Source organism: Peromyscus leucopus, chromosome 9, assembly GCF_004664715.2.
Source record: "Peromyscus leucopus breed LL Stock chromosome 9, UCI_PerLeu_2.1, whole genome shotgun sequence".
NCBI lineage: Eukaryota > Metazoa > Chordata > Mammalia > Rodentia > Cricetidae > Peromyscus > Peromyscus leucopus.
Genome location: NC_051070.1, coordinates 108,541,357 through 108,567,957, shown reverse-complemented (window position 1 = coordinate 108,567,957; position 26,601 = coordinate 108,541,357). Strand labels below are relative to the sequence as shown.

The window sequence follows — 26,601 nt, the reverse complement described above, 5'->3', positions numbered from 1 at the left end:
CTTGCAAGCCTGTGAGCTCTGAGCTATAACTGGGAGTCACCATGCCTGGCCACTTTTCACTGAACTGTACTTTATCCAGTGTATAAGGAAGATAGGAAACACTAATTTAAAACAAATACAAGATGCCCAGGAAAAGCACTGAGTGCATTTTAGAATTACTCTTTGTCTAGGACATTACAGTATTATCTTCTTTTTTCTTCTGGTTTTTTGACAGGGTTTCTCTGTGTAGCCCTGGCTCTCCTGGAACTCTCTAGACCAGGCTGGCCTCAAACTCAGAGACCCGCCTGCCTCTGCCTCCCGGGTGCTGGGATCACATGTGTGCATCACCACCACTGGCTAGTACACAGTTCTTAAGACAGCAAAGTCTGGAGTCAAAGTGTTCTGATTCTGATGCAGTTCCCCTCATTCTACTGTGTGATTTCGACAAACTACTCAACTGCTCTAAGGAGCTATGACTGATAACCAAGCAGTACCCAGGTAGACCTTTCTCTGTATCACAAGCATGCTCTCGAATCCTGAGCCTGCCTGCACTTTCCCTTTCGACAACTCCATCATTAAAGCCCCCACCTTCCCTTCTAGATTGTTTCCCCCTCTCTATTCTCAACCTCAGTCAGTAGCATTATCATGTGCAGTCATCTGAGCCCTAACCTAGCAGCCACCTCCAGAAGAGCTAGCTTTCCCTTACTCTTTCAAGACAGCTCTGGCCCCATCTTCTGTGAGATGCTCTCTCAGAAGACTATATCTGTCCGTGTATTTAATTCTATTGTCATGTACTAGGGAATTCCAGAGCACCAGGCATGTTAGGCAAGCACTCTATCACTAAAAGATAACTCAAGTCCTCCAGGTCTCAGTTGACCCGGTTGGCTCCAAACCAGAGATGTTCTGTTTCACTTGAGTAGATAGAGGTTACAGTTGTGAGCCACAGGTTTTCCATAAGCATCCTTTGGCCTACCCATCCACTCTCCAGGCTTGCCATGCCTTTGAGCTGTGTTGACGCAGCATGAACACACATTACCTCCATGACCAACCTCCCCAATGAGCACTCTTCCCTGTCCTATCAGAGGACCAGGCACATACTCTGTGCTGCTACTGTCTCTTACATGTATTTCTTTTGTGAGGACCAGTATTCTAGACTGTCTTTTTAGTGTCTTGCCCTCACGTTCTCCAACTGATCGACTTGGAGTTTAAAAATAAACCTCATTTCTTCATTACCTCCTTCTCTCTCGCTGCTTATGCAGCACACACCAAGCTTCTAGTACACGCTCAGCACACGTCTAATGCATAAAAAAGGAGGCAGTGGCAAACACACTGCCTCTAGAAAACCAGTCAAACGTAGATCAACAGCCATACTTTCCCAGGCAGGTAAAAGGATAGACACTTGTTCAGAACACTGAAGGGTAAGTGTACAGCTCACTGGCAGGGTGCTAGTTTAGCACGCACAGGGTCCTAGGTTCAATTCCCAGCACTGTAAAAGGGGGAGAGGGGAGTAAACGTATAAGCAACACAAATTCAATACCTACCAGTTTTCAGATTTAAGACACTCCTATAAATTCCAAACCTCGTGGATAAACGTCTTTCAATTAGTAAATAATGTAATAAGCATCTATACTACACAAAGGCCTCAATCAAACCAGCACCGTGGGGATATGAAAAACGAACCAAACTTCTGCTGCACTGGAGCTCACATTTGATGGCAGAGAAAGGGTGGCGGGAGGGGGCAGGGGCATAGGTCAAAGGGCAGCAGTGGACATGGCAAACAGGACTGTGCCTCAGCGGGGCTGGCATATTACAAAATAGTCTTACTCTTTTTTTAAAGTGTGTGTGTGTACAACGTGAATCAGTTATCTCCTTCTTCCAGGTAGGTCCTGGAGACTGAACTCAGGTTATCAGGCTCGGTAGCAAGCACCACTGGATCACTCCATCTGCACCAGGTTCTTGGTATTTTAGGCCAGTATTGCTGAGAGAGGGTAAGACTGGGCAGCCAGAGGAAACACCGCAAGTGGGTTCTACTTTGCCTTTCCATCTCTAATGTCTTTCACCTTACCCCCACACCTATTACGCAGCACGAGTCCTGGCCTTCGATCATTCATCCCGCAAGTGCTCTCTGAGCACCTGTCATGTCCAGGAACCACACCAGACACTGACAATACACATGTGCCGTGATGAAATAACATAGCTTCTCTGCTAGAACTACAGACTAATAGTGGAGTGAGACCATCCCTTCCAATTGACATCTGGACTCGGCAGAGTACACTAGAACAATATGAGCACAGACCCAAACTCAGAGTGTCTGAGTTCAAATGCCACTACCAAACGACTCACGTTGGGCAATGTGACTTAATCTCTTTCCTGTCAAGTAGGAACAGGGGTACGTGCAATGCTTTAGAAGCGACGGGACGCTGTGTGCAGCGAACAGCTGCCTTTCCGCGGTGTCCACACTCACCGCTTGCTCATTCCTCATCCCGATGTACCTCATGCCCAGTTCCTGTGCAGCAAGGGCGATTTCGGTCACGGGGATGCCCACGACGCCGAACATGTACTCCACATTCTGGGGGTGGGGAGACAGGGGGAAACAGAGGCATAAACGCCGGCCACCCGGTCTTCTCATCCTCCCGGGAGGTCCAAAGTGGGAAGGACCAACCCGACCCCCGCCTCCACCTCCTAGCCCTCCGTCTCCATGACAACGCGTAGTCCCCTGCCTGCTTCCGTAGAGCCTTTCGCTCCCTAGGGACCCGTCGTACTTGCGTTTTCAGGGCCTGGGCGATGACTTTAGCCCCAGACACCTGCTCCTCGCTTCTGTCGCCACCCTCTGCCGAGTTACTTTCTGGCATCTTCCCCCTAAAGTTACTTCAAGGCACTCTGACGGCCCACAGCCTCACTAGCCAAACAAGCTTCGGAGTCGGCCGCACGCTGTTGGTGGCACCCGCTTCTGACCGACAGGAGGGCAGCCAACCGACTTTAGTGACGGGGAGGAGGGGCGGGACCAGGAGGCGGTCCTCGGGGAGGCGGTCATGTAAGCACGCCCATTCTCAGTCCTTCCCGTTTCCGCCATCAGCAGAGGCCGGATGATCCGGAGGCCGCGGCCTAGGCCGAGCGGGTAAGAAACCCAGCCTCTGAGGTGGCTCGCCATGGTTCCGGTCTCCGCTAAGGCAGCGATGCGGCTCAGTCCGGCGTAGGCGGTGGCACATGCGCACCTCGAGGTGAAAGCCGCGGGAGACCATGTGGGGAGGGGGCGTGGCCCCGGCTCCGGGCCCCGCCCCCGCCCGGGCAGATTCTAGCTGGTGGAGGCGGGCCGCTCGGACAGAGTCTAAAGTTGAAGAACATGCCCTTTGGGTCTTGTCATGCTTCGGTGCCCTCTGGTTTCACAACCTTGTGGTTTTGCACTCCACAGAATGTGCACGTTACTTAAGTCTGTGAGCAAAGGTCGACTTTATTATCAGAGATGACACCAAGCTTCTTTGCCGAGAGATAAACTTGTCCAAAGCGTTCTTCACACCGCAGCTGCCACCGCCCGGTTTAATTTATTTATTTCTGTTTCAGTTGAGTATCACTAAGGTCTGTTAGAGCTATAAGTTAATAATTGAATGTATGGTTTCTTAGCTTTTATGGAAGTAGTAATGTTGGTTGCTTTCTAATTACGGGTTCAAGGCTAAGCCTTCTCGACCCTGGCAGCACATGCTGTATAGACAGTAGTCGATTCATAGCGCCTTACGTGGATTCCTTTCTCAAAACAGTCACTTCCAGAACTCTGTATGAAGTGCAAACTGAACTCTAATTGGAACAAACCACTGTAACTCAGATTAAGAGGTTTTTAAAAAAGGATCAGACTTCAACAGGCCTTAATTTGCCATTTAGCAAAGAGAAAACTCATTGAGCTGGTTCTTGTCTTCACCTTGCAGTTCAGGGTGCAGCATTCCATGCTTCCCTTGCCTGTAGTAATTCAGCAGAAGTGATGTAATCTTGACTGCGAGGTCAAAAGTCTCTACTGTTCCATCCAGCTGCAACATAAGGACCCCAGGATCTGTAATTTATTCACTTTGCACACGTTAATCATATTTGGCCAGAAGTAGTGGCGTGTACCTTTAAATCCCAGCACTTGGAAGTGGAGACAGGTGGATCTCTGAATTCAAGGCCAGCTAGTCTACCTAGGAGGGAGGGAGGGAGGGGGAGGGGGGGGAGACGGAAGGAAAGAAATTTGTCGTTGCTTATAAATTCACTTATTACAGGAAGAATGAGTCTTTAAAAAAAAGTGCTAGAGATTGAACCCAGGACCTTGTGCATATCAAGCAAACATTTTACCACTGAACTTTATCTCCAGCCCTAAATTTTAACTTTCTTAAAAAACAAACAAAAAACAGAAGGCTAGAGGGCTGGAGAGATGGCTCAGTGGTTAAGATCAGTGGCTGCTCCTCCAGAGGACCTGAGTTTGATTTCCAGCACCCACATGGTGTCTCACAACCATCTGTAATTTCAGCTCCAGGGAAACCGATGCTCTCTTCTGGCCTTTGAGGGCACCAGGTACTAACATAATGCACAAACATGCATGAAGGCAAAACAGCCACGAACATGAAATAATAATAAAAAAGAAAAGAAAAGGCAGTGTTGGCAGCAAGCTTTCCAAAGGCAGTGTTGGCAGCAAGCTTTCCAAAGGGCAGATCCAACCATCAGAGTCTAAATAGTGGTTATTCTAGAGATCTAGATTTGAGGTTATGAGGAGAGGCTTGATAACTTTCTTCCAAGTGGGTGAAGATAATATCTCGGTAACCGGGTGATTTAGTAAGAGCTGTAAGCAGGGTGTGGTGAGGCATGCCTGTAATACCTGTACTCAGGAGGCTAAGGCAGGAGGATCACAAGCTAAAGGCCAGCCTGAGTACAGAGTGACATCAAAAATAAATGATTAAAAAAAAAGTTGTAATGTTATGCCTAAAGAAGATTAACTTTCAGGAGAAGGCAGCTTCTATAGGCAGTAATTCCATGGCCCCAGACTGGGTTTTATCTCTCAGTTCATAAAAACACTGGAGATCTTTGTGCTCATTTATAAGCACAATCCTAGCTGAACCTGTGAAAAACAGACCAGGCTTTACCAAAATGTAGTGCTTGGTTATCAAACAAAGAACAAATTAGTGTTATTTGTTATTCTTTTTTATTATTTATTTGTTTGTTTGTTTGTTTGTTTATTTATTTTGGTTTTTCCAGACAGGGTTTCTCTGTGTAGTTTGGGTGCCTGTCCTGGAACTCACTCTGTAGACCAGGCTGGCCTTGAACTCACTGAGATCCGCCCGGCTCTGCCTCCCTAGTATTGGTATCAAAGGTGTGCGCCACCACCGGCTTATTTATTATTCTAACTTCATATTGTTGTGAAACACCGAGACAAAAAGCACATTCAGGGAGGAAAAGGTGTCAGAGTCTGTCTTTGAGAGGAGATTGTCAGAGTAGGAACTCAAAGCAGGAACCACGGAAGAACCTACTTGCTGGCTCCCTCTTTGGCTTACTCCCACCCTGGTGCTTAATTAGCCCTTCCATACAGCCCTGTACCATCTGCCTTGTGAGCTAGGCCTCCTGCATTGATTAGTACTCATCTTGCTTTGTCCCTCACAGATGTGCCCAGAGAGTGACAGTTACGTTACGGAGACTCGTTTCTTGTGTGATTCTGGGCTGTTTCAAGTTGACGATGAATGCTGCCTAGGAAATCTGTGACATTGTAGAATGGCTAAAAATCAAACTGCTGGCAATAGGAGAAAATGGAAACTGAGTACAGGTCTTCTTTTCTGGTATGGGGACTGAACCCAGGGCCTTGTGCTTGCTAGGCTGCTACTATACCTGTTGGGTCTGGGAATCAGGCAAATATTAAGGTTGAGGCCACCAAAATTAGATGAGCAGAAGCAACTGTATTCCATCACCGCGGGGTACCAGAACTTCTAACTAGTTAGGGCCACAGGGAGGTTGGGATCTGCATTGTGACTCTAACAGAGGAGTAGGCCCTTTTTTTTTAAAGCAAAAGCTGTAAGTGGGGCGGAGGGTGGAGGGTGTCAAGGTGATATAAGAAAAGGAATTTTTACAATTTGAAGTTAAGTCTTGGGTGATGGTACATTCCTGGAATTTACCACTTGTGATAACATTTTATAATTAGTAGTACAATTTGTGATAACAAGGTATTTGCACAAGCTTAGCAGGGGTTTGTAGAAGCTTGTTTATACAAGTCTGGTTATCTTAACCCAGCTCTTGACACAGCTGGGGTCTTGTCTTAGTTTTTAACTAACCGTTCTTCCTGTGACTGAGAATACAGGGCAAGGGTCAAGCAATAGGAGAAGCTGGGTGGGTGGTCAGACTTACTCTAGGCCTTTCATACCACTAAGCCCTGCTCTTCCTTTTTTATGTGAAGACAGGGTTCACTAAGTTATGCCTTGAACTTTGGGTCTTCTCGGCTCAGCCTCTGAGTAGCTGAGAATACAGTGCTGTGCAGCCTGCAAGTAAAAAGCCAGGAGCAAAATAAAAGGGAAATCTATAGAGAGCACCGTTTTAAATACAACCCTTAAACTGCACCGCAGGGTATGTGCTGTAGGAAATGCATGAACAGAGACAGAACAGGCACAAAACAATGTAATACAAAGGTCGGTCAGTGAAACAGGTTAAGTTGACTCTGTTTGCTTCTCCTTAAATTTATGACCTGTAAAGTAGCAAAGCTTAGAGATGGGCTTGAAGAAGAAAACAAAGGGAAACAACTTTATATTCTGGAGCTATTAGGGACACCTCAGTAATAACTCAACAATAAAGGCTCCTGGTCCCTGCTTTGTTGAAAGGCACTGAGCACATTTCCCTGGTGCCCTCTGACCTAGAGAAAGCTGGATTTCTGCCCAAGGCCTGAACTTTGCTTAGCAGTTTAATGCAGCCACGACCTAGCACTGAAGCAGGGAGCAGTGTGGAAAGAAAACAGAAAGAATGTGGTTTTCCAGGGGCTGGAGAGAGAGCTCAGCAGTTAAGACCACTGGCTATTTTTACAGAGAGCCCGGGTTCAATTCCCAGCACCCAATGGCAGCTTACAACTGTCTGTGACTCCAGTTCAAGGGTATCTGATACCTTCACACCAGTGCACATGAAATAAAGTTAAATCAGTTATTTGACAAAAAAAAAAAAAAAAAAAAAAAAAAAAAAAAATGTGGTTTTTCCTGCTTTATCAATTATGGATTTGTTTTTTTGTTTTGTTTTTTTTTTTCTTTTTAAAGTAAATTTGAAAGAGTTTAACATTAGCAATGACCACCACAATGATATGTGTGGTGTGAAGGCACAAAGGCTTAGCAGCAGAGTGTTTCTCCTCGGAATAAAACTGCAAAGTTCCCAGGTGTAGGGTTGAACGAGGGACGCTTTCATAATGGAAGATTTAAGCCTGTAAACAGATTTCTTCATCATAACCTTTGAGCTCCTTCTTGGGGCTTATCAGCAACTCATTGTTCTTACAGTTAATATTTATGACATATTCCAGACACACGAAAGGATCAGAACTTACTACATACCCATAAACCAGCTTCTAGCTTAGTAAATACGCAGTGGGCTTCCTGTACCCCGCTCCCCCAGGGCATCTCCTTTCCCATCCCATAGAGGGAGCCATGACTTTGAACTTAATGTTTATGGGACCTTCATTATCCATTCTTGAAGGTGTCTTAATCCGTTTTCTGCTGTTGTAAAAGTGTATATGAGACCAGGCATTATTTATTTGTTCTGAGGTGCTGGGGAGGCAATGCTCTACGTCTATCCCTGTCCTTCCCCCTGCTCTTTATTTTGAGGCGGGCCTGTGACTTGCTTAGCCTGGCCTTGAACTCACTCTGTAGCCCAGGCAGGTCTTGAACTGGTGAGCCTTTTGCTTTAGCTTCCCAAGCAGCCGGGGATTATGGAGTCTGCATTACCAACCCTGGCCACTGTTAAGTACTGTATAAAGACACTTATTTTTGCCCACTGTTCTAGCAGCTCTGAAGTGTAAGAGCCCATAGCTAGCATTCATTTTTGGTGAAGATTATTTATCTTTTTCTTACTGGTTTATAGGTATCTTTTATATGTCCTGAATGCAAATTATTTGTCTTTTAACTTTGCTTACAGTTGCTTTTTTTTTTTTTTTAATTTTTAAGAAAAAATTTTCCTACTTGACCCAGATTGGTCTCACACTAGAGATCTGCCTGTAGTTCCCTTTGAGATACTGATTTTTATAATTATCTGTAACAACTGTTTTCCTTTAAGTTTTATTGTTTGTATCTCGTTTTATAAATGGTGCCTAATTTGAAATTATTAGGCCTTTTTCTGTATCAAAAAGTTTGTTTTCTCTTTTGTATTGGTTTGATTTTCTTTGGCCTTGTTTGGGTTTGCTGTGTAGCCTAAGCGGGCTTTGAACTTGGTATCCTTCTGCCTTAGCTTCCGGAGTGCTGGGACTGCTGATGTGTACCAACATGCCAAGCTCATTCTTCATACTTAAGTCTCTAGTCTACCAGGTGACCTGGACCAGTAAGTGGTTCTTCAGTGACAGGGTCCTGAGGGGGAGAGAAAACCAGCAACAACAGCAACAGCCCCAGAAGTTCTGGGATCAGGAGATCTCAGATAAGCCGACGGCTTATGCCAAGCAAGTTTATTAAGAAGTGCAGCCTCTTGTATACATTTTACAGGGGGAACATGGGACAGAGTCAGCAGACAGTGATCATACTGTGGGACGGTGTCAGCAGGAAGCTGATCAGGCAATGTTGAACGAAGAGGACACATGGCATCTCAAGTGTGTAGACAGACGGAGCACATGACAGCTTTGGGACTGATAACCCCAGTCTCTTCAGGGGAAAAGCCAGGTTCCCAGGAACTAAAACCTTAACTCCTTCTAAGCCCTTGATCTAGCCCCAGATGAGATCCTGCCAAGTCTGCCTCTGGGCAAGGACACAGAACTAGTGTTGTCTGTTATTTCATGGGGCCTCTGAGAAAGCCTTGGATTGGCCTGGCTCACAACAGATCAGGGAATACACATGGGGAGGGTGGAACCTGGATTTGTCGTTTCTATATAATCTCTTTATCAGTTAGGTTTGCTTGGATATCTGTCCACCCCAAATTTAGTGGTGAAAAGAACTACCATCTATTTCATCTATCTGTGAACCCTGGTTTAGCTGGGCTCATTCATGATTCTGTGGTCATTTACCTGTCACCTGGATTGTTCTTATACTGACAGTTGACAAACAGGGTTGTCTGTATGGGCATCTGGCATATCTACCTCTGAAACTCATTTCTTATAGCTGTGGAATGGAACAATACCCATTGTATAAGCCTTTGCATGTTTGGTAATGTCCCATTCAACACAAGTTACTTAGCTGAACTTAGACTAGACTGAGTTAAATTACATTATGAAGAAATAGAGCGGAAACTAATTGATTGGTTTTTGCAATAGTCAATTTACCATAGTAGTTGTTGAGGCACCATTTGTAACAGTTCATTCTTATTCCAATGTTACGTTATGTCTCTTTAGATACACATCAAGTTTCATATATGTATTACTTTTCTGTTGCTGTGATAAAATACCATGACTAAAAGTAACTTCAAAAAGAAAGAGTGTATTTATTTTTGGTTTACAGTTCCAGAGGGATAGAGTCCATCATGGCAGGATGGCAGGAACAGAAAGCTGGCTGATCACATTTTCATCCACATAGGAAGGGGTGGTGGGGAGAGGGGGGGAGGGAGGCAGAGAAGGGGAAAGAGAGAGAGAGGGAGAAGGAGAGGAGGGAGGGAGGGGGAGAGAGGGAATCTCATGTGCAAGAAGTGGCATGAGGCTATAACCCTTAAAATGACCCCCAGTGACATACTTTATCTGGAAAGACTCCACCTCCTAAAGGTACCATAACCTTCCCAAACAGTGCCATCGGCAAGGAATCAAGTGAGCAAATACATGAGCCTATGGGATACATTTCTAGTTGAAGCCATTACATATATGTGTTACGTATATATACACATATATTTGGTCTATTTCCACCATATATACCAAATAAAACTTTCTATGATTTTCCTCTTCTAACACCTATATCATACTATTTTACTCGTCTATTTTGACGTCTTTATAGTTTTTGTTTGTTTTGTTAAGACAAGGTTTCTCTATGTAGTTAGGTTGGCCTGGAACTTGTTATGTAGCCCAGACTGGCCTTGAACTTACAATCCTCCTGCCTTAGCCCAGGTGTTGAGATTACAGATCTGAGCCACCACACCAGGCTTCTGCCTTATTCGTGTGTGTGTGTGTGTGTGTGTGTGTGTGTGTGTGTGTGTGTGTGTGTTGTATGTACATATTTGTGTGGAGTGTGCAGTTACGTGTTGAGGTAGATGTTGAATGTCTTTTTCCATTGTTCTCCACCTTATTTTTGAGACACAGTCTTTCCCTTAACCTGGAGCTCATCAGTATAGCTAGACTGGCTGGTTCCAGGGAGCCCCTTTTTCTCCCCAGTGTTGGGGTTACAACCATACACCACTGCTCCCCACATTCATGTGAGTGCTGGAGATCTGAACTGTTACGTGCATGGCAGGCACTTTAAGGCCAAGCCATCTCCTGAGAGCATCTTCTCTATCTAAGGAAATAAAGACGAAAGAGTCTATAGACTGAAAGACACTTGAAAGATCTATTTTTTTTTCAAATGGGCAATAGTAAATTAATGTACAATGGTAATTTATTTTTATCTTATGTGCATTGGCATTTGCCTGCATGTATGTCTGTGTGAGACTGTCATATCCCCTGGAACTGGAGTTACAGACAGCCATGAGCTACCTGCCATGTGGGTGCAGGGAATTGAACCCAGGTCTCCTGGAAGAACAACCAGTGCTCTTAACTACTGAGCCATTTCTCCAGCCCCAACTGATAGGTTTTTTTGGTATCTCAATATTAGGTTTCTCTGTCAATGCAGTAAGCCAGATCAAGCTGAATTAAAAAGATCAGGTTTAATGAGCCAAGTACTCTCAGGTGACCTTTCCAACTCCCCAGAGGTGAGGCATGGGAGTGGGAGGAGGAGAAATCACATGACATGTCCAGAAACTGGGGGCTTAAATACCCTGTAGGTGTGGTCTTGAGTTTCTGGGGAGGACCATGGACTTTTGATGGTCTTTCTGCGAGGGGCGGGGTTTGGAATGGGAAGGAGTAGGGTGGAGGCAAGGCAGAGTTTCCAGCCAGACACCAACAAAGCTGTTAGAAAGAAAAAAGATGTGGTGGTTCTAAAAGTGTTATGATTACAGGAGCAATTATGGGTAAGGTTGGCTGATTTAACAAAAACAAAACAAAACAAAACCTGGACACCTAGACACATAGTTAAATTTAGCTTTAGATTCTCAGTGGAATAAAGATACTCTTAACACTTTTTGTGTGAAATTCAGATCTAACTGGATTTCCTATGTCTGACAAAAACCATGATTTTATTCAAGATGGTAAAGTAGTTTACATTATCCAGCCTTTCTCGTAGCTTGAAGAGATTGCCAGGCAGGGCTTTGGGGGAAAGTTGATGGAACTGGCAAGTACCTCCTACTTCTGCACCACATGGTGTCTAGAGTCAGAGCTGTCACCTTGCCACCACAAGGTAACCCTGCAGTTGGAAGACACATGCAGGACAGTGAGGCAGAAAGAGAAGGATCTGGGACCTAGTGAAATCTCTGAGTCCTACCTCATGGGAAAAAAGTTCTATATCCTGTGTAAGCAGAAGTTTCTGTCCTCAAGCCGCTCTCAAGTAACCACACAGAGGCTTAATATTAGTTATAAATGATCAGTCAATAGCTCAGGCTTGTTACTAGCCAACTCTTACATTTTCAACTATCCCGTATTTTTATCTACACTTTGCCATGTGTGAAAGGTAAATGGTGCTGGTGGTGGCACTGGTTACCGCGTGGAAAGGTCATAGTCACAACAGAACCCAGTGGTACTTTTAGAGCTTTATTAGAGGGAAAGGGAAAGAGGAGAGAGCCAGGCCTGGTGGGGGAGGGAAGCAGGGAGCAGAACAGAGGGAGAACACATACAGAGAGTGGGGGGTCCCTGTCCGGCTTTTTAAGGTGAGTACGTAGTTGCCAGCGCCCCTGATGATGTAAGACACAAGACACCCCCCCCCCCAACTGCGCATGTACAGGATCCTAACAATGTGCCTTGGTACCTTTCCTCAGTATAGCATGTCCATCTTGTTTCTCTCTGAGTCTGCTCTCTATTCCTGACTCCACCCTTCTTCTTCCCAGCATTCTCAGTTTGGCTCTTCCACCTAACCTTATCCTGTTCAGCTATTGGCTGGTTAGCTTCTTTATCAAACCAATCACAGCAATTCACACAGTGTAAAGGAATATTCTACCATCCCAGGATGCTTCCAGTAGCATTGAGATGCTTTGCTCCTCTATAGAATTCCTCCAAAAACCATCTGAACCTATTCTGCATTTCGAGAAATCCACAGGAGTCTGCTTAAAGGGTAAAAGGGATGAAAGAAAACTTACTAAAACAGAATAGGAGAATCGTTGCAGGGTCCTGGAAGGCTGAGGTACTGTCCCACACTATCCTGAGTCAGTCTGCCATCCAAGCCCACGAGGGAGAGAAGAGCCCAGTGTACTGTCTCAGGTCCTTAAGGGTAGCCCCCAAGCCACGTCCCAGGGAAGGTACTTCAAGGTCATAGGTAGGTATACCAGATATCTATTACAATTCTGAGATTGGAAGATGAAGCTTGGGTGTGGGGGAGGGGCGACGGGGTGGGAGGGGTGGGGGGGGAGGCTCTGACTGTGTAGGTATAGCCCAGGCTGCTATGGAACTCACTATGTAGCAGCTCATGTTGACCCAGAACTCACAATAATTGTCCTACCTCAACCTACCAAGTGCAGGGGACATTTTCTAGGAGATTCTTCATTTTAGCTAAATTTTTTCATTATTTTCATGTTTCTGTACTCACGATTTCGACTTTATTATTGATTATTTTTACATTTCTCATTTTTCTCCCTAATTAGTTTAGCTGATAGTGTTGCATTTCTTTTTCTTTTTAGCACAGAACTTTCTTCTCTCGGGTTCCATTTTCTCACTTAATTCCACATTGATTGCCTGCTGTCTGCTTCCGTTAGCACCACACTGCTCCTTCCCTCACTCTCGGACTGTTGGCCGCTTTTCTCGGTTCGACATTGCCAAGTTTACAGCATCTGCATGCTCTTCTGTAAACAGACTCCTTGTGTTTATTTCCTATCTGAGGCCCTTGCCATAAGTTTTCCATTTACTTCCTGCTCAGCACAACTTTGGCTTCGACACGTTTTCCATTTCAAGAAAGGCTGATGAAACTGATGAGACAAACACTCCCAAATGCATGCATTTTCAAACTTGTTATTAGTTACTTTTAAATTTCAACCAGATCTTGACATCTTGTAGCAATTCTAAGTCATATTTTCTTTTTCAGAAATGATCCTGTAGGCTTTTGCTAGCACTAATGTTATTGTGATGAAGTGTGAGAACAGCCTGAATTTTTGCCCTTCAAAGTCCTTCTGCAGGGCTGGAGAGATGACTCAGTGGTTAAGAGCACTGGCTGCTCTTGCAGAGGACCTGGGTTTGATTCTCAGCACCCACATTGTAGCTCATGACTTCTTGTAACTCCAATTCCAGGGGATCTGATGTCCTTTACTGGCACTGCACATATGTGCTACATAGACATGCAGGCAGGCAAAACACCCATACTCATATGATTAAATAAATAAATCTTTGTAAAAAACTGTCTTTATCCAGGCATGGTGGTGCAAGCCCTTGGGAGGCTGAGGCTGGGGGAGCATGAGTTTGAGGCCAACCTGGGATACATAGAGAGACCTTGTCTCATGAAACAAAACAAACAAAAATGCCTTTTGATTTGGCCTCCAAGTGATTTTTTTGTCTTTGGTATGAAGAAAGGCGTTCTCTTCCTTTCTTGAGTTTTGCTGTCTCTTTTGTCATTGGAATCTACTTGTGTCCCTAGAGAACATTCTTCAATTATAGCCTTAAATATTTTTTCTGATCTATTATGCAGTGCCTATTTGTATTAAAATTCTCTTAGCACCTACTTAACATCTTAAAATAAGACTCATTTACTAGCTGAAAGTTTCTGTGGGTCGGAGTCTGAGCCAGGCTTGGGTTCTGCTCTGGATCTCGCTCTCCGGGCCGCAGAGACGGTGTCAGCCAGAGTTCCAAACTCCCCTGGTTGTTGAAGAATGCCTTGACAGTACAGGGAGGTCCCTGAGGTTGTGCCCACCACACAAGTCCTTTCGTTGTCCTGGATCACCTATTACCCTTTCGTTGGAGCTCATCCAGCTGTCGTCCTTACGAATCATTTTCTCTAGACTCCTTTTTAGGTCTTTATTCCCATTCCTATTGCTCACTTTTTAAATCCTTGAACATTTCTATCGTTTACTTTATTTACAGCATCATCTGGTTCCTTTGACTATTTCCATATTTGCCGTAATTGTGGGGGTGGGGTGGGGTGGGCACAAGACTTGAGGGCAGAGGTAGACATTAGGAGTATCAGGTGCCTTCCTCAATTGCTGTCCAGAATATCTCACTGAACCTGGAGCTTGCAGATTCAGCTGGACTGTCTGGACAGGAAGCACCTGGAATCGGCCTGCCTCCACCCCTCAATGCTGACCTTACAGCTGCACATCAACATACTTGGCTCTTATGTGGTGCTGGGATCTGAACTCGGGTCCCCACGCTTGCCAACAGACACTTTACCCTCAGGGCTGTTTCTGCAGCCTTATTCTTTCCCCTGCTACTTCTTTTCTAATCCCTGTCAGGTGACATTTCATTTCCTTCCCCTTCCTCTGCATCCCCCTTCCCCAGCTTTCCCTTGCTCCATCTCTTCTTTCCCTCCTCCCTGCTCCTCTTCCTTTTAATGCGTTCGTCTCTTGTTTCGTTTGTGCTGGTTTTTATATATAAAATAAGCAGTTGTTACTTTGTTTTCATTCATAACAGAGTGTTTCGTTACAATTTTTACGTGCTTGTGGTAATTTTCTGGTGAGTAATCTTCAGTTTCTTACAGGATTTTTCAAAATATCTTCGGCTTTTTGTTTATTCGTTTCGGAGTGAGTGAATCCTTGCAGCACTATTTGGGTTTATTTGTAGGCGTTTATGTGGGAGGTAAACAAGGCTATGTGTTGATAATTACCTTCTCTCAGCACTTTGAAGATATCTCATTTCTTTCTCTGATATTTAAAAGTCTACTATTGTTCAGATTACCTTAAAAAAATCACTGTATCCTTTTTTTTCAAATTAAAATTATGATGTGGGGTGGGGGAGTGCATGCCAGGTGCGTGTGTGGAGGTCTGAGAACAGTTCCCTAGGGTTGGCTCTCTTCCACCTTTAGTTGGGATTTGTGGCATGAACTCAGGCTGCTGCAGCTTCCTCCATCGAGCTGTCGGGACGATTCCAAGTAACTATGTCTTTAGGTCATGTTTTCCATGATTGCTTCTGCGTCCCTTTCTTTTTCAAGACAGAGTTTCTCAGTTTAGTCTTCCACCTGCCTTTGCCTCCCAAGTGCTGGGATTAAAGGCGTGCGCCGCCCAACCCTGCATTCCCTTCTTCTTCAGAGATCCACGATACACAGTTTCATAATACTGTGTCTTGCTGTAGGGCTCTTCTTCCTTATCCTGAATTGATTATTTGTTCGTTTCATTATTGGACTTGAGACAATTATTCCATTCTGTAATTACTTTTTAGGAACAGTGTGGGACATCATATGAACTTTACCTGTCTCCTACCCGCTTTCTGTCATTTTTGTGCTATGCATGCTTTTTGTTTAATTTAAAGATTTTTTATTTTAAATTTTATGTGTAGAGGTGTTTTGTCTGAGTATGTCTGCATGCAATGCCCAAGGTGGTCGGAAGAGGGCATCAGATCCTTTATAACTGGAGTTACATATGATTGCCAGCAGTCATGTGGGTGCTGGGAACCAAACCCAGGTCCCCTTCAAAAGCAACAGGGCTCTTAACCACTGAGCATCTCTCCAGCCCTCTATGCTATGTTTTAAGCATCATTTGTTGCTCGATCCGATGTCCATATCTTGAAAACCTCTCCATCTGACTTTATTTATTAGTACCTCACTCTTTGATCCACTTTAGGATCCTCTGGGTACTTTTCAGTTTTCATCAATGCATTTGACAATTTTCACTTGGGTTACAATCATCTGAATTTGTTGGGAGTCTCATTTTGCTGTGTTCTTTTGACCGTCTGGAGTTATTTCTTTGTGTGTTTTATAATTTTGGACATTTTGTTGACTCTAATTGGGATGTCCTGTGTGATCTGGGTCAAGAGTCCCTGTAGAGGGCATGTGGACTGGCATTTCCAGGCATCTCAGGACCGTGAACATCTTCAGCACTTTGTACTCTTTTATCTTGTTACTGGGGTTGTATATGTTGTAAGAATTTGAATTCCAAACTGAATGTAAATAAAAGCTTTGGTTATAACATCTCTAGAGTGTGGTATTCACAGCCTAACTTTGCCATGGCAGATGGGCGGGCTGCCAAGAGACCAAAGACAACACCCAGACACAAGGCTTATTGAAACTTATTAGCAAGGGGAGTGCAGTGATGATGGAGGCCCGGAGCACGTATCCCCTCCACAGTAGTTCCTCTCCACCCTGCTTTCTTAGGAAGGGGGTTGTAGGGGAGATGGCTAAACATGGGTCTGTCTCATTAGCTGACTTTGATTCCTGTGTGATCAGCATCCCAGGGGCAAGCTGCCTTCAGAGGATGTGTAGGAAAATAAGTTCTCTCTGCTTCTCACAGATAACAGCACTGGTCTGTCAGTTCCCAGTGTCCCTATGGTGGGTGGGGGAGCAGTGTTCTTCCAGAAAGCACTTACCAGGGCATTCTGGTCTCGCCCCTCCCTCATTATCTCTTTTTACTTGAAGAATCCCTTGGGGTCAGAAATGGGTTAATTCTCAGGGATCATACGGGGGGATGCTCGCCCCTTCTCTGGGGATGGTGGGGTAGAGTGCTGATGGTGTTTTATTTTCGTTCTCAGAGCAGAAGATGAGATATATGGTCCATATATACAGATCCAGCAGGCAGGTGTGTGTGTGTGTGTGTGTTTTCCATCTTTTTAAAAAATGTGTTTAATTTATGTATATGGTACTCTATCTGCATGTATACCTGAACGTCAGAAGAGGGCATCAGATCCCACTATAGATGGCTGTGAGCCACCACGTGGGTGCTGGGAACTGAACTCAGGATCTTTGGAAGATCAGCTAGTGCTCTTAACTGCTGAGCCATCACCCCAGCCCTCTGTCTTTTCAGTGAGGGAATAATTCTTCTTAATCAGATGCACAGATCTCACCACAACCCTAAGGTTTTTTTCTTAGACTGTCTCTGACAATTAAAAACTAAACTTCTTAGATACTAAGGTTGAGAAATGTCCTTTACCATTCTGGTTTCCAATCTCTAACTTATATTATATTTAAAAGACTTTAAAGAAAATCTTTAGGTTCATAGTAAAATGGAACAGAAAGTACAGAGTTACCCTGTACCCACTGTCCTGATTCTTGTACAACCTGAATCATTGTCAACATCCTGGACCAGAGTGTGGAAATTTGGTACAGTTGGTGAACTTGCATTGACCTATCATCATCATCCAAAGCTTGCAGTTTACATTAGGATCTACTCTGCCCATAGTTTTTGCAGACCCTCTTGGTAAAAGACACAGCGGTTAGAGATACTCATTCACCCTAGAGGAAGGAGGAGGCCATGGAAATCCAGCAGTCCAGCAGACCTGGGCTCAGCTCTCAGCCTGCCTGGCTCCAGGCACACATAGCAGTGAGTGAGGCTGCTCCTAAGGCTGAGCAGTTTCCCAGCCATGAGTTGGGGACTGCCAATCTCCACCGTAATCCTCGTGCCAGGGCTCACTTGTCACCGGAAGGCGGGGGCCACTGGCCACTGCACCGGCTCTCAGCTGTCAAATGTTCAGCCCTCCTTGTCCAGCTGTGCAGTAGATACTTTTCTGTCGCTGTGATAAAAATACTACAACCACTTACAGGAGAGTTGATTTTGGCTTGCGGTTCTAAAGATTTAGAGTCCATAATGGTGGGGACAGCACGGAAGCAGGCATCTGGAGCAGGAAGCTGAGCGAACCAGTCTCCAGCTGCAGACAAGGCAGAGTCAGCAATAAGGAGGTATTGCTAGACTATGAGCTCTCGAAGCTCCATCCCTCAGTGACATACTTGCTGCATCCTGGTTGCACCACCTCTCCAAACAGCGACACCAACTGGGCACCAAGTGTGCCAGTACTTGAGCCAAGGGGGTGTGTTTCTCATTCAAATCTTTCCACCCTGGCTGGCTCCCATTGCCATTTCCCCTCCGACTCTGCGGCCCTGGTTGTTCTTGTCTCCAGGATCCACCGTGGTGCTGTTTCAAGCACTAGAACCCCTCAAGCTGGAACCTGGCTACAACGTTCTGAGTCCCCGGGAAACACCGCCAGGGACTTCTCCAATGCTGGCCTGTCACAGCAGGCAAAGCTTGCCCAGGATTTAGGGCTGGGGGAACAGAGGGTTTCTTCTGTGGCTCTGGGACACCAGGGATGCCAGGCTTCCTTGTGCCCTTCCTCCCTTAGGGAGCCAGGGCGGGAGCTGAGGCTCGCTGCTTTTCTCTGCAGCGGCGCTGTTTCTCCATCCAGCAAGATTCCCTCCGGCTCCTTCTTGATTCCCAGGGTTCTCCTTCCCTCCTTGGCGTGTACTTCTTCCCTGGAATGGTCTTACCCTTCAAAGCTGCAGCCTCCGACCTGCAGAGCTGCTCAGAGGAAACGGCTCACCTGTGGGTTCACCCGGAAGCGCCTGCTGTGTCTGCCTAAGCCGCCCTGACCTGGCTCTAGGGTCCGGTAGTCAGTAGGCAGTCTCAGTCATAGCTCTGAACCCTGCCCTGCCCCTTCCTCTCCTCTGTGGGGCATCCCATTGTGTGTTTACATCCTGGTAATCTGCCCGGAGTCCGCGTGCCAGTGTTCTCTTTTTGAGGTTTGTCTGTGGTGGTTGTTCATTTGTTTGTTTGAGAGACAGTCTTGCTGTATTTCGGTGTTTGCCTCAAACAATCCCCCCTTTCTTGGTTTCCTAGGTCCTTTTGTTTTAAGTTTGTATTGCCAGATAAGGGTAAGAAATTCTCTTCTCAGCCGGGCGGTGGTGGTGCACACCTTTAATCCCAGCACTTGGGAGGCAGAGGCAGGCGGATCTCTGTGAGTTCAAGGCCAGCCTGGGCTACAGAGTGAGTTTCAGGAAAGGGGCAAAGCTACACAGGAAACCCTGTCTCAAAAAAAAAAAAAAAAAAAAAAAAAAAAAAAGAAAAGAAAAGAAAAAAAATTAAAGAAAAAAAAGAAAAGAAATTATCTTCTCAGCCACATCTGTTCTACTAAGGAGCAGCTAAGGGATTCTTATTTTCTGTTACAGTGTTTTTGTTTGTTGTTGTTTTTTTATTTCAGCACTTTTTTTTTATACCTTCCCTCTTTTGCTTGTCTGGAAGAACCCATCTGTTCTTCTGTATTGTCAGTTTTTTCCCAGCTGAGTCCTCAGCATAGCGTTGTAGTTATTATAAGTACTATTCTGATACTGGCTGTCTTTTCAAGCTTTGGCTTTGACTTTTTAGTATCCTTGTAAATTTTTGTTAAGAGGGCTGGAGAGATGGCTCAGAGGTTAAGAGCACTGACTGTTCTTCCAGAGGTCTTGAGTTCAATTCCCAGCAACCATATGGTGGCTCACAACCATCTGTAATGAGATCTGGTGCCCTCTTCTGGCATGCAGACAGAACACTCTATACATAAGTAAATCTTTAAAAGAAAATTTTGTTGTTGTTGTTGAGAGATGACATTATGTTCTGGTAAAGCAAGCAGCTGCAGTAGCCAGGCATTTAGTAATGAGGTTGTGTTGTGGGGAGCCCACCAGAGAAGACCACTCAGATACAGTCTGTCTGCAATTGAAAGCCTTTATTCTAGCTGGCTGGGACTACACTCAGGTATTTGGGACCCAGTAGTTAGAGGAAGGTTTTTTTTTTTTTTTTTAAGACAGGGTTTCTCTATGTAGCTTTGCGCCTTTCCTAGAACTCACTTGGTAGCTCAGGCTGGCCTCGAACTCACAGAGATCCGCCTGCCTCTGCCTCCCAAGTGCTGGGATTAAAGGCGTGCGCCACCACCGCCCGGCGAGGAAGGGGTTTTTAAAGGCAAAAACCACATCTTGGTATCTCTCTCGGCAGCTGCAGGGGGAGGTTTTGTGCCTGCAAGCAGTTTAACAGAAGATAAGATAAGCAAGCGGTCGGTGGAGGGGGAGGTTTCCAGAAGCAGGCAGTTTAACAGAAGCTTGCATAAATTAGCTGGGGCATCTTGACCTTGGGTAATTTTCCACAGAGTTTACCAACAAGGAGATTAAATCCCAGTTAAGTCTAAAAGAGCCTCAGCAAGAATACAAGATGGGGAACCTCTGCACTGCTTGTCCTGTCACAGCTCCAAGAGAGGCGCCCTGGAGCTGACAGGTATGTCTTGGACTGTCGGTATCCTTGTACTTTTGACCTTGGACTCAGAACTCTCCATCAGGTGAGGTGGAATGGCCTGAAGGATCTAATGGAAAGCATTTCCCCCTCCCACGAGGCAGCTGGAGAGAGCTAGAGTTAGATTTCTCTTCCTCCGGGTCAGTTAGGTTCAGATAAAACCTCCCAAGGTTAAGCTTTGATCAAGCAGTTTCTTAACAGGGTGGGCCTTCGGAAGACTGGTGACTTCCCCTGACCCTGCTAGAAGTGGGAGGCGGGCTTTTCTCTAATCTCATTGTGAAAATCGCTACAACTCCTAGAGGCACACTCAGATTGGTCCCTGGGCCTGTCCATCTGATTGGTCCATGGGCCTGTCCATCTCAGCCTTTCTCATGGTGAGTGCAGTCCTCAATTACCAGTTAGGTTTCCTGCCAGGTTCCAGGGACCAAGGAACTGCTGCTCCTGCTTCTCCCCTGGTAAGTGTGGTTCTCTGTATTCGCCCATGTGTTAACTACAACCGGGGCAGTGGTCTACTCCAGGGCTTCAATTCTCTGCCATATCTGAGGAGAGACCCTGAACCCCAGTTTGTTATTAGGATAAAGCCTTAGTATCTGTGCTTCCTATAGGCCAAACTAGAAACTTGAATTCTTTGCTAATTTTTAATAGTTTTGATTTATTAGAAAAATAATATAACACTTAAGAAAACTTACGAAAGGAAGGAAGGAAGGAAGGAAGGAAGGAAGGAAGGAAGGAAGGAAGGAAGGAAGATTAGGGTCTCTCTATGTAGACCAGGCTGGCTTCAAAACCGTGGTGATCCACCTGCCTCTGCCTCCCCAGTGCTAGGATTAAAAGTGTGCCCCACTGTGCCCAGCTAAGAAAACATTTTAAGTAAGAAAACATTTTAAGCAATTCCAGCATAGGAGGCAGAGGCAGGAGGATCACTGCCAGTTCAAAGCCAGCCCCATCTCCATAGTGAGACCCTGTCTCAGAACAAAGCAAAACCACAGAACACGGTAAGTAATGAAATAACCCGCATGCTTTCCCTCATCCGTCATCTGTGGTTTGTGTTGACATGCACACGTACTTTACCCAGCAGCTATCACGGTTGCTAGAACAATTTCCCATTACAGCACATATTAAGCATATTTCATTATCAAGGTTCTTCTTAATTATGTTTTAAACTTCTGCTCAATACTCCGTGTGGCTGATATGCATTGATTTCCATGATTTCTTCCCTGCTGTATATTGATCTGCTCACCACTTTCCTGTTGGACTCAATTCCCAGGATCAGCCACGTCAGTGAATTGAACACTAGGCACTCACTCTATCTACATCAGATGATTTATTCTCAACTCCTAGATGAAGGAATGAAAGCTAGGTTTTTTAACCTTCTTCTATTCCAAGGATCAGAGCTGATTTTTCACCTCCTGTGTATTGAAACTTGAAAGCCTGTTTTGTTGACTTCCATGTTCTGTTATCACTCACTCCAACACACTCATCCTTCATTTGAATGACTCCCTGAGATAAAGCAAACTGTGACTCAGAATACAAATTTTCAGATTTGTTTATGCCAGTTAGATATTACTCCTATCACTTTACTTGCTTGCCTTACGTTTTTCCTAAACTCAAAGTCTGGGAAGGTACCAGTTTGAGTTTTTGTTTTCTAGGGAAGTTTTCCATACGCCTGTGAGTCACTTTCTTGTTAAAGTCTGTTCTCCATTGTCTAAGTGCTGCCTTCATGTATATGGTCTGCACGTGGATTTCCTCAGTCTGTTCTTTGGTCATTTTAGCTGCTTCAGCTCTTAGACAGCTGTCCCAAATACCTGATGCCCAGGAGTAGTCTGTCCACACATGTCACAGGATGTTTGAGCTTACTTCCCAACTGTTATTTACTCACCCCAGGTTCCTTATTCCATCAACCTTTCCTCCAGTTTTTGAATGAGGCATACAAAGACTGTGTGAGCTTTGACATGTGTGAAATTCTGGCTATGGCTTAAGCCCCTTTCTAGATAAAGGGCAACCTCTCTCCAACCAAGGATCTAGAATGTCTGCCTCTGCTTTGCAGTTAATGCTGAGCAGGGTAGAACCTACAGCTTCCGTGGAAGGGACTGAAACCTCCTTCCCAGCACCCTCAGCATGACCCCGGTCTGGAGGACTCGGCCCCTCAAGCTTGGTGAAGCTGCAGGATTTGGGAGACTGCCCAAATGCCTGTCCTGCTAAGAATCTGGAAAGCATAGGACAGTGGGACTTGTAATGGATCAGGATGGACCTAATACTACAGAAAAAGAAGCTATCCACAAAATTCCTGATTTAACCAGATCAGACCAGACAGAAATGCTCAGGGCCTCTCAGGCACAAGTGCAGATGTGGATCACTCTTTCACACCTCTGGGTTGTTGGTGGTGAGAAAATTTGTTGAGCAGATAAATAGGCGCGGGGGGGGGGGGGGAGCTGTCATTTTTATCATGTTCTGTCCTCTATCTGAACACCACTGGCTCTCTCAGTGTGGTGTGCCTGAGTCCCTCGATGCTGTCACATGCTTCCTCTTCCTCCTCATCTAGGAACTGATGGCATCAGGATCTGTGAGGTTTTCTGTTCCGCTCTTGCTGGACCTAGTTACCTTTGCCCGCATGCACCCCTCCTCTCCACGGGAGAAGCGGCCTTTGCATGTTACCTGTAGGACTCTTGCTTGAGCTTCTGTGGGTTGTCTTTCTTTTCTCACTTTCTTCTGTCACTTAGTTGTAGTGGGTTTTGTTTTGTTGAGACAGGGTTTCTCTATGTAGTTTTGGTACCTGTCCTGGATCTCGCTCTGTAGCCCAGCCTGGCCTCGAACTCACAGAGATCTGCCTGGCTCTGCCTCCCGAGTGCTGGGACTAAAGACGTGTGCCACCACCGCCCAGCAGTTGTGGTGTTTCTTAAATACTGTCCTGTGAAGGGTTGTCATTTTGATGTGAGGAACAGGATTCTTTGGCTGGTTACCTGCTGCCTGCTTCCGTGTCTTCAGGTCTCCCTCCTGAGGGCTGGCAGACAAGAGCACCCGGTGAGAGAACTGGCCGTAGCAGATGTCTGGTTCTGTCTGCCGTATACTAGAGCCGATGCGTCCTTCATTCACTTAGACATTGGTTACCCATCATGCATTTAATAGAAAAAGGCCGCCTTCACGCTGCTTGCTGAGCTTGTCATCCCTGGCAAGGTTGACAGGCGTCTCCAGACCAGTTGTGTTGCCATATTTGGGTCTTTCAACGGTGGTTCTTATGAACCACTTGTAATGGTTCAACATTTTAATTAGTTCAACAGGAAAATGGAGGAATTCCCTATTGACGCCTAATTGAGGCGCACTCCAAATCATTTTAAGACAAATTCTCAATGTATTGCCCAGGCTGGTCTTGAACTAGGTTATCCTCTTGCCTCAGCCTTCTGAATAGTTGGGATTATAGTTTTCTGACACTCTTCCCTTCATGCTCATGAAACACTGAAATCTGCCTAGATCCCCTCAGCCCTGTGGGGAAAGCATCTGAGACGTAAAGGCAGTTTCTGACTCCTGGTTTAGGAAGACCAAACCCTAACCAAGTCAGATGTGTTCGGTTTTCTCTCGTCATTATGAAGAAGATAGTAAGCTATTAGAAGTGAAAAGGAGACAGAGCAGGAAAACAACCCCTCTGCTTCTGCCTGGCAAATACCCACAGGGCGTAGTGATTCTCGGGAGGTCCACCAGGTGGCAGTCACACCTGCAAAATCAGCCAGCTGGGTGTTCTCCCATGCAGTGGTTCACACGTAGACCCCAAGATTTTAATTCAAATGCAACGGACAACAGAAAAAATCCAAACTTCTGACTTTGTACCTTTGGCACTGCAGGAAGATGTTTACCGTAGTGGGCCAGGACCTAGGGCCTTGCACAAACTGGCCAAACGCTGTATTGCACAGCCACATCCTTAGCCCGAGAGGTTTTACTCAATTGAAATTGTGAAAGTAGGCCCCGTTTGAGAGAAAGACAGTGTTTAGGTTAACGTGTCATAATGCTTGGATTTCTCTTTTAGTTTAAGCCGTTTAGTTAGTGAAGCAGAACTTGGCCCCTGTCCAAGGCACAGTGCAGAGCCATTTCTGCCTGTCATCTTCTTTAAAGTCACAGTTTACCAGTGCACCTCAGAGGACTTGATCCTTTCCTGATTGTTCTTGTGGGTTCAGCCATGAATTCTCACCTCATCACTGGTTGTCACACTGTTTATTTACACTTGGCCTTTTCAGCTGGCTTGCGGTCTCTTGTCCAGATCGCCCAGCAATGGCTGTCTCGGGGCAGAAAGGCCAAGAACTAGTTAGTAGTTCAGTCCACGAGACCGGCTGTCTCTGCAGTCCCAGTCTGAGGGTGGGCTCCAGGAGGACTCCTGGAGAGCTGCTGGTTTTCAGTCTACAGTGGGATCCTGAAGAAGTCGGATTTAACACCAGCAGCCACAGGATAGATGAACTGGCCAGGTAGACTGAGGGCAAGCAGGCAAAAGGCAAAGTTTCTTCTTCCGTGTTCATTTATGTGGCCTGCTACCAGAGGTGGGGCCCAGACATAGATAGATCTCCCTGCTTCAAATACTCTGTTTAAAGAACCCCTTGCGCCAGGCGGTGGTGGTGCACACGCCTTTAATCCCAGCACTCAGGAGGCAGAGCCAGGCAGATCTCTGTGAGTTCGAGGCCCTGGGCTACAGAGTGAGTTCCAGGACAGGCACCAAAACTACACAGAGAAACCCTATCTCAAAAAACAAAAAACAAAACAAAACAAAAAAGAACCCCTTTGAAGGGGTGTCTAGTAGCTTGGGTTTTAGTTGATTTCAGATGTCGTCAAGTTGACAACCAAGATTAGCTATATATCAAGTCCACCCCTTGTCAATTTGACACACAATCGCTTCTCCTTCAGTCATGCTTAATTTCCAAATGAAAACGATAAATAGGTCATAATTCTGCTAAACACCTCTAAGAGGTGTGGGTGGAGGAGAAGTGATGTGCACGGAGTCTCCGGTCCATTGAATACACATTGCTCTTCCTCTAATGCCACCCGCCACCACTTCCCACCTGCATCCTGTGCTCCAGCCATATAGCTCCTCTTGCCATTTCTTGAACGGAGAGGCCTGCTGCTGCCTTAGGCCCTCTGCATGGAGGCTCCTCCTCCAGGGCCTGCGTGCCTTCTCACAGCTGCCTCGGGTCAGATCTTTGCTCGGGTGAGATCCCCGTCTCGAGGACCTTCGTTCCCCACACTGTGGAGACCCTACCCACACTCACTGCCGCTCCTCTTGGCACACGCTGCTGACATGCAGAGATTGTTCTCGTCATGTCCAGCCTCCTGTGCATTCAGAGATGAGCCCCAAGAGGCTCTGTTTGCTCATTGATGCATTCCAGACATGTGCTTGGGCCTGGCTCAGTCGGCTAATACATGGATGTCTGAAGTGAGTATCTTCTTAGAAATGGGGTACCTCAGAGCCCAGGCCCTGTCTCAGAGCGGAGCCTGCCCACAGAGGGCAGGTACATTGTCTCTACAGCTGTGGATTGGTCCAGGCCCCGCTACAGTTCAGTCCCCTGTGTCCTTCAGTAAAAGGACTATGTTACCATCATGTTGGGCCAGACATTTACTTACAGTTGTTGTTTTCTTTAGGGTCAAGGTCCTGACCATCTCCAAAGGTGGTTACTGGTTGGGTTTCCAGGAACTCCCTGGCCCCAGAGCCCCGTGTTCCAGGGAGTCCCATGTCCCAGTATACCTGTCCATGTGGTGTGGTCATGAGCCAGCACCTAGCAACTGCCTAATCTACGTGTATCTGAAAGTGCTGGCTGCCCAGTCCTTCCCTTTCTCTCTGCCTCCCTCCTCCCTTAACACAAGCTGACCCTGAAGTCCCTGTGTAGGTAAGGATGACCTTGAATTTCCTTTTGTTTTGTGCTGTGTGGTATACGTGATGCATGTGCCCAGCATGTGCCGTATGTGTGCAGTGGTGGCCAGAGATCAACATCAGCAGTCTTCCTCTAGCATTCTCTACTTTTTTTTTCTTTTTTGAGACAGAGCTTTTCATTGAACCAGGGTTCTAGTGGCTAGAGTGGCTGACTTCTGAGTCTCCAGGAGCAACCTATCTCCATCCCCGGAAGTGCTCAGGTTACAGGTATGCCACCATGCCTG

At 45.9% G+C, this 26,601-nt stretch overlaps 2 protein-coding genes across 9 annotated transcripts in view; one reads left to right on the top strand and one right to left on the bottom strand.

Moving 5' to 3' along the window:
- Hacl1 (2-hydroxyacyl-CoA lyase 1) overlaps positions 1–2,942 on the bottom strand; it is a 32,734-nt gene extending 29,792 nt beyond the window's left edge. For both annotated transcript variants that reach the window (XM_037208736.1, XM_028891209.2), the window contains exons 1-2: positions 2,742–2,942; positions 2,444–2,548 (exon numbers count right to left, since the gene is read on the bottom strand). In XM_037208736.1, coding sequence (XP_037064631.1) covers positions 2,444–2,548; positions 2,742–2,831 — 195 coding nt within the window. In that variant the 5' untranslated portion in view covers positions 2,832–2,942. The remainder of the gene's footprint in view (positions 1–2,443; positions 2,549–2,741) is intronic.
- Positions 2,943–2,980: 38 nt separating this feature from the next.
- The window catches only part of Btd (biotinidase), a 32,582-nt gene continuing 8,961 nt past the window's right edge, over positions 2,981–26,601 (top strand). The window contains exons 1-2 of one of the 7 annotated variants that reach the window (XM_037208738.1): positions 3,056–3,097; positions 20,336–20,460. Coding sequence is in view for 2 of the 7 variants with exons in the window: in XM_028891210.2 (XP_028747043.1) it covers positions 3,066–3,097 (32 nt within the window). In the remaining 5 variants the exon portion in view is untranslated. Of the gene's footprint in view, positions 3,201–20,335; positions 20,461–20,507; positions 20,931–25,910; positions 26,585–26,601 lie in introns of those variants that run through there. The other 6 variants (XM_028891212.2, XM_028891210.2, XM_037208740.1 and 3 more) reach the window with 6 other exon arrangements.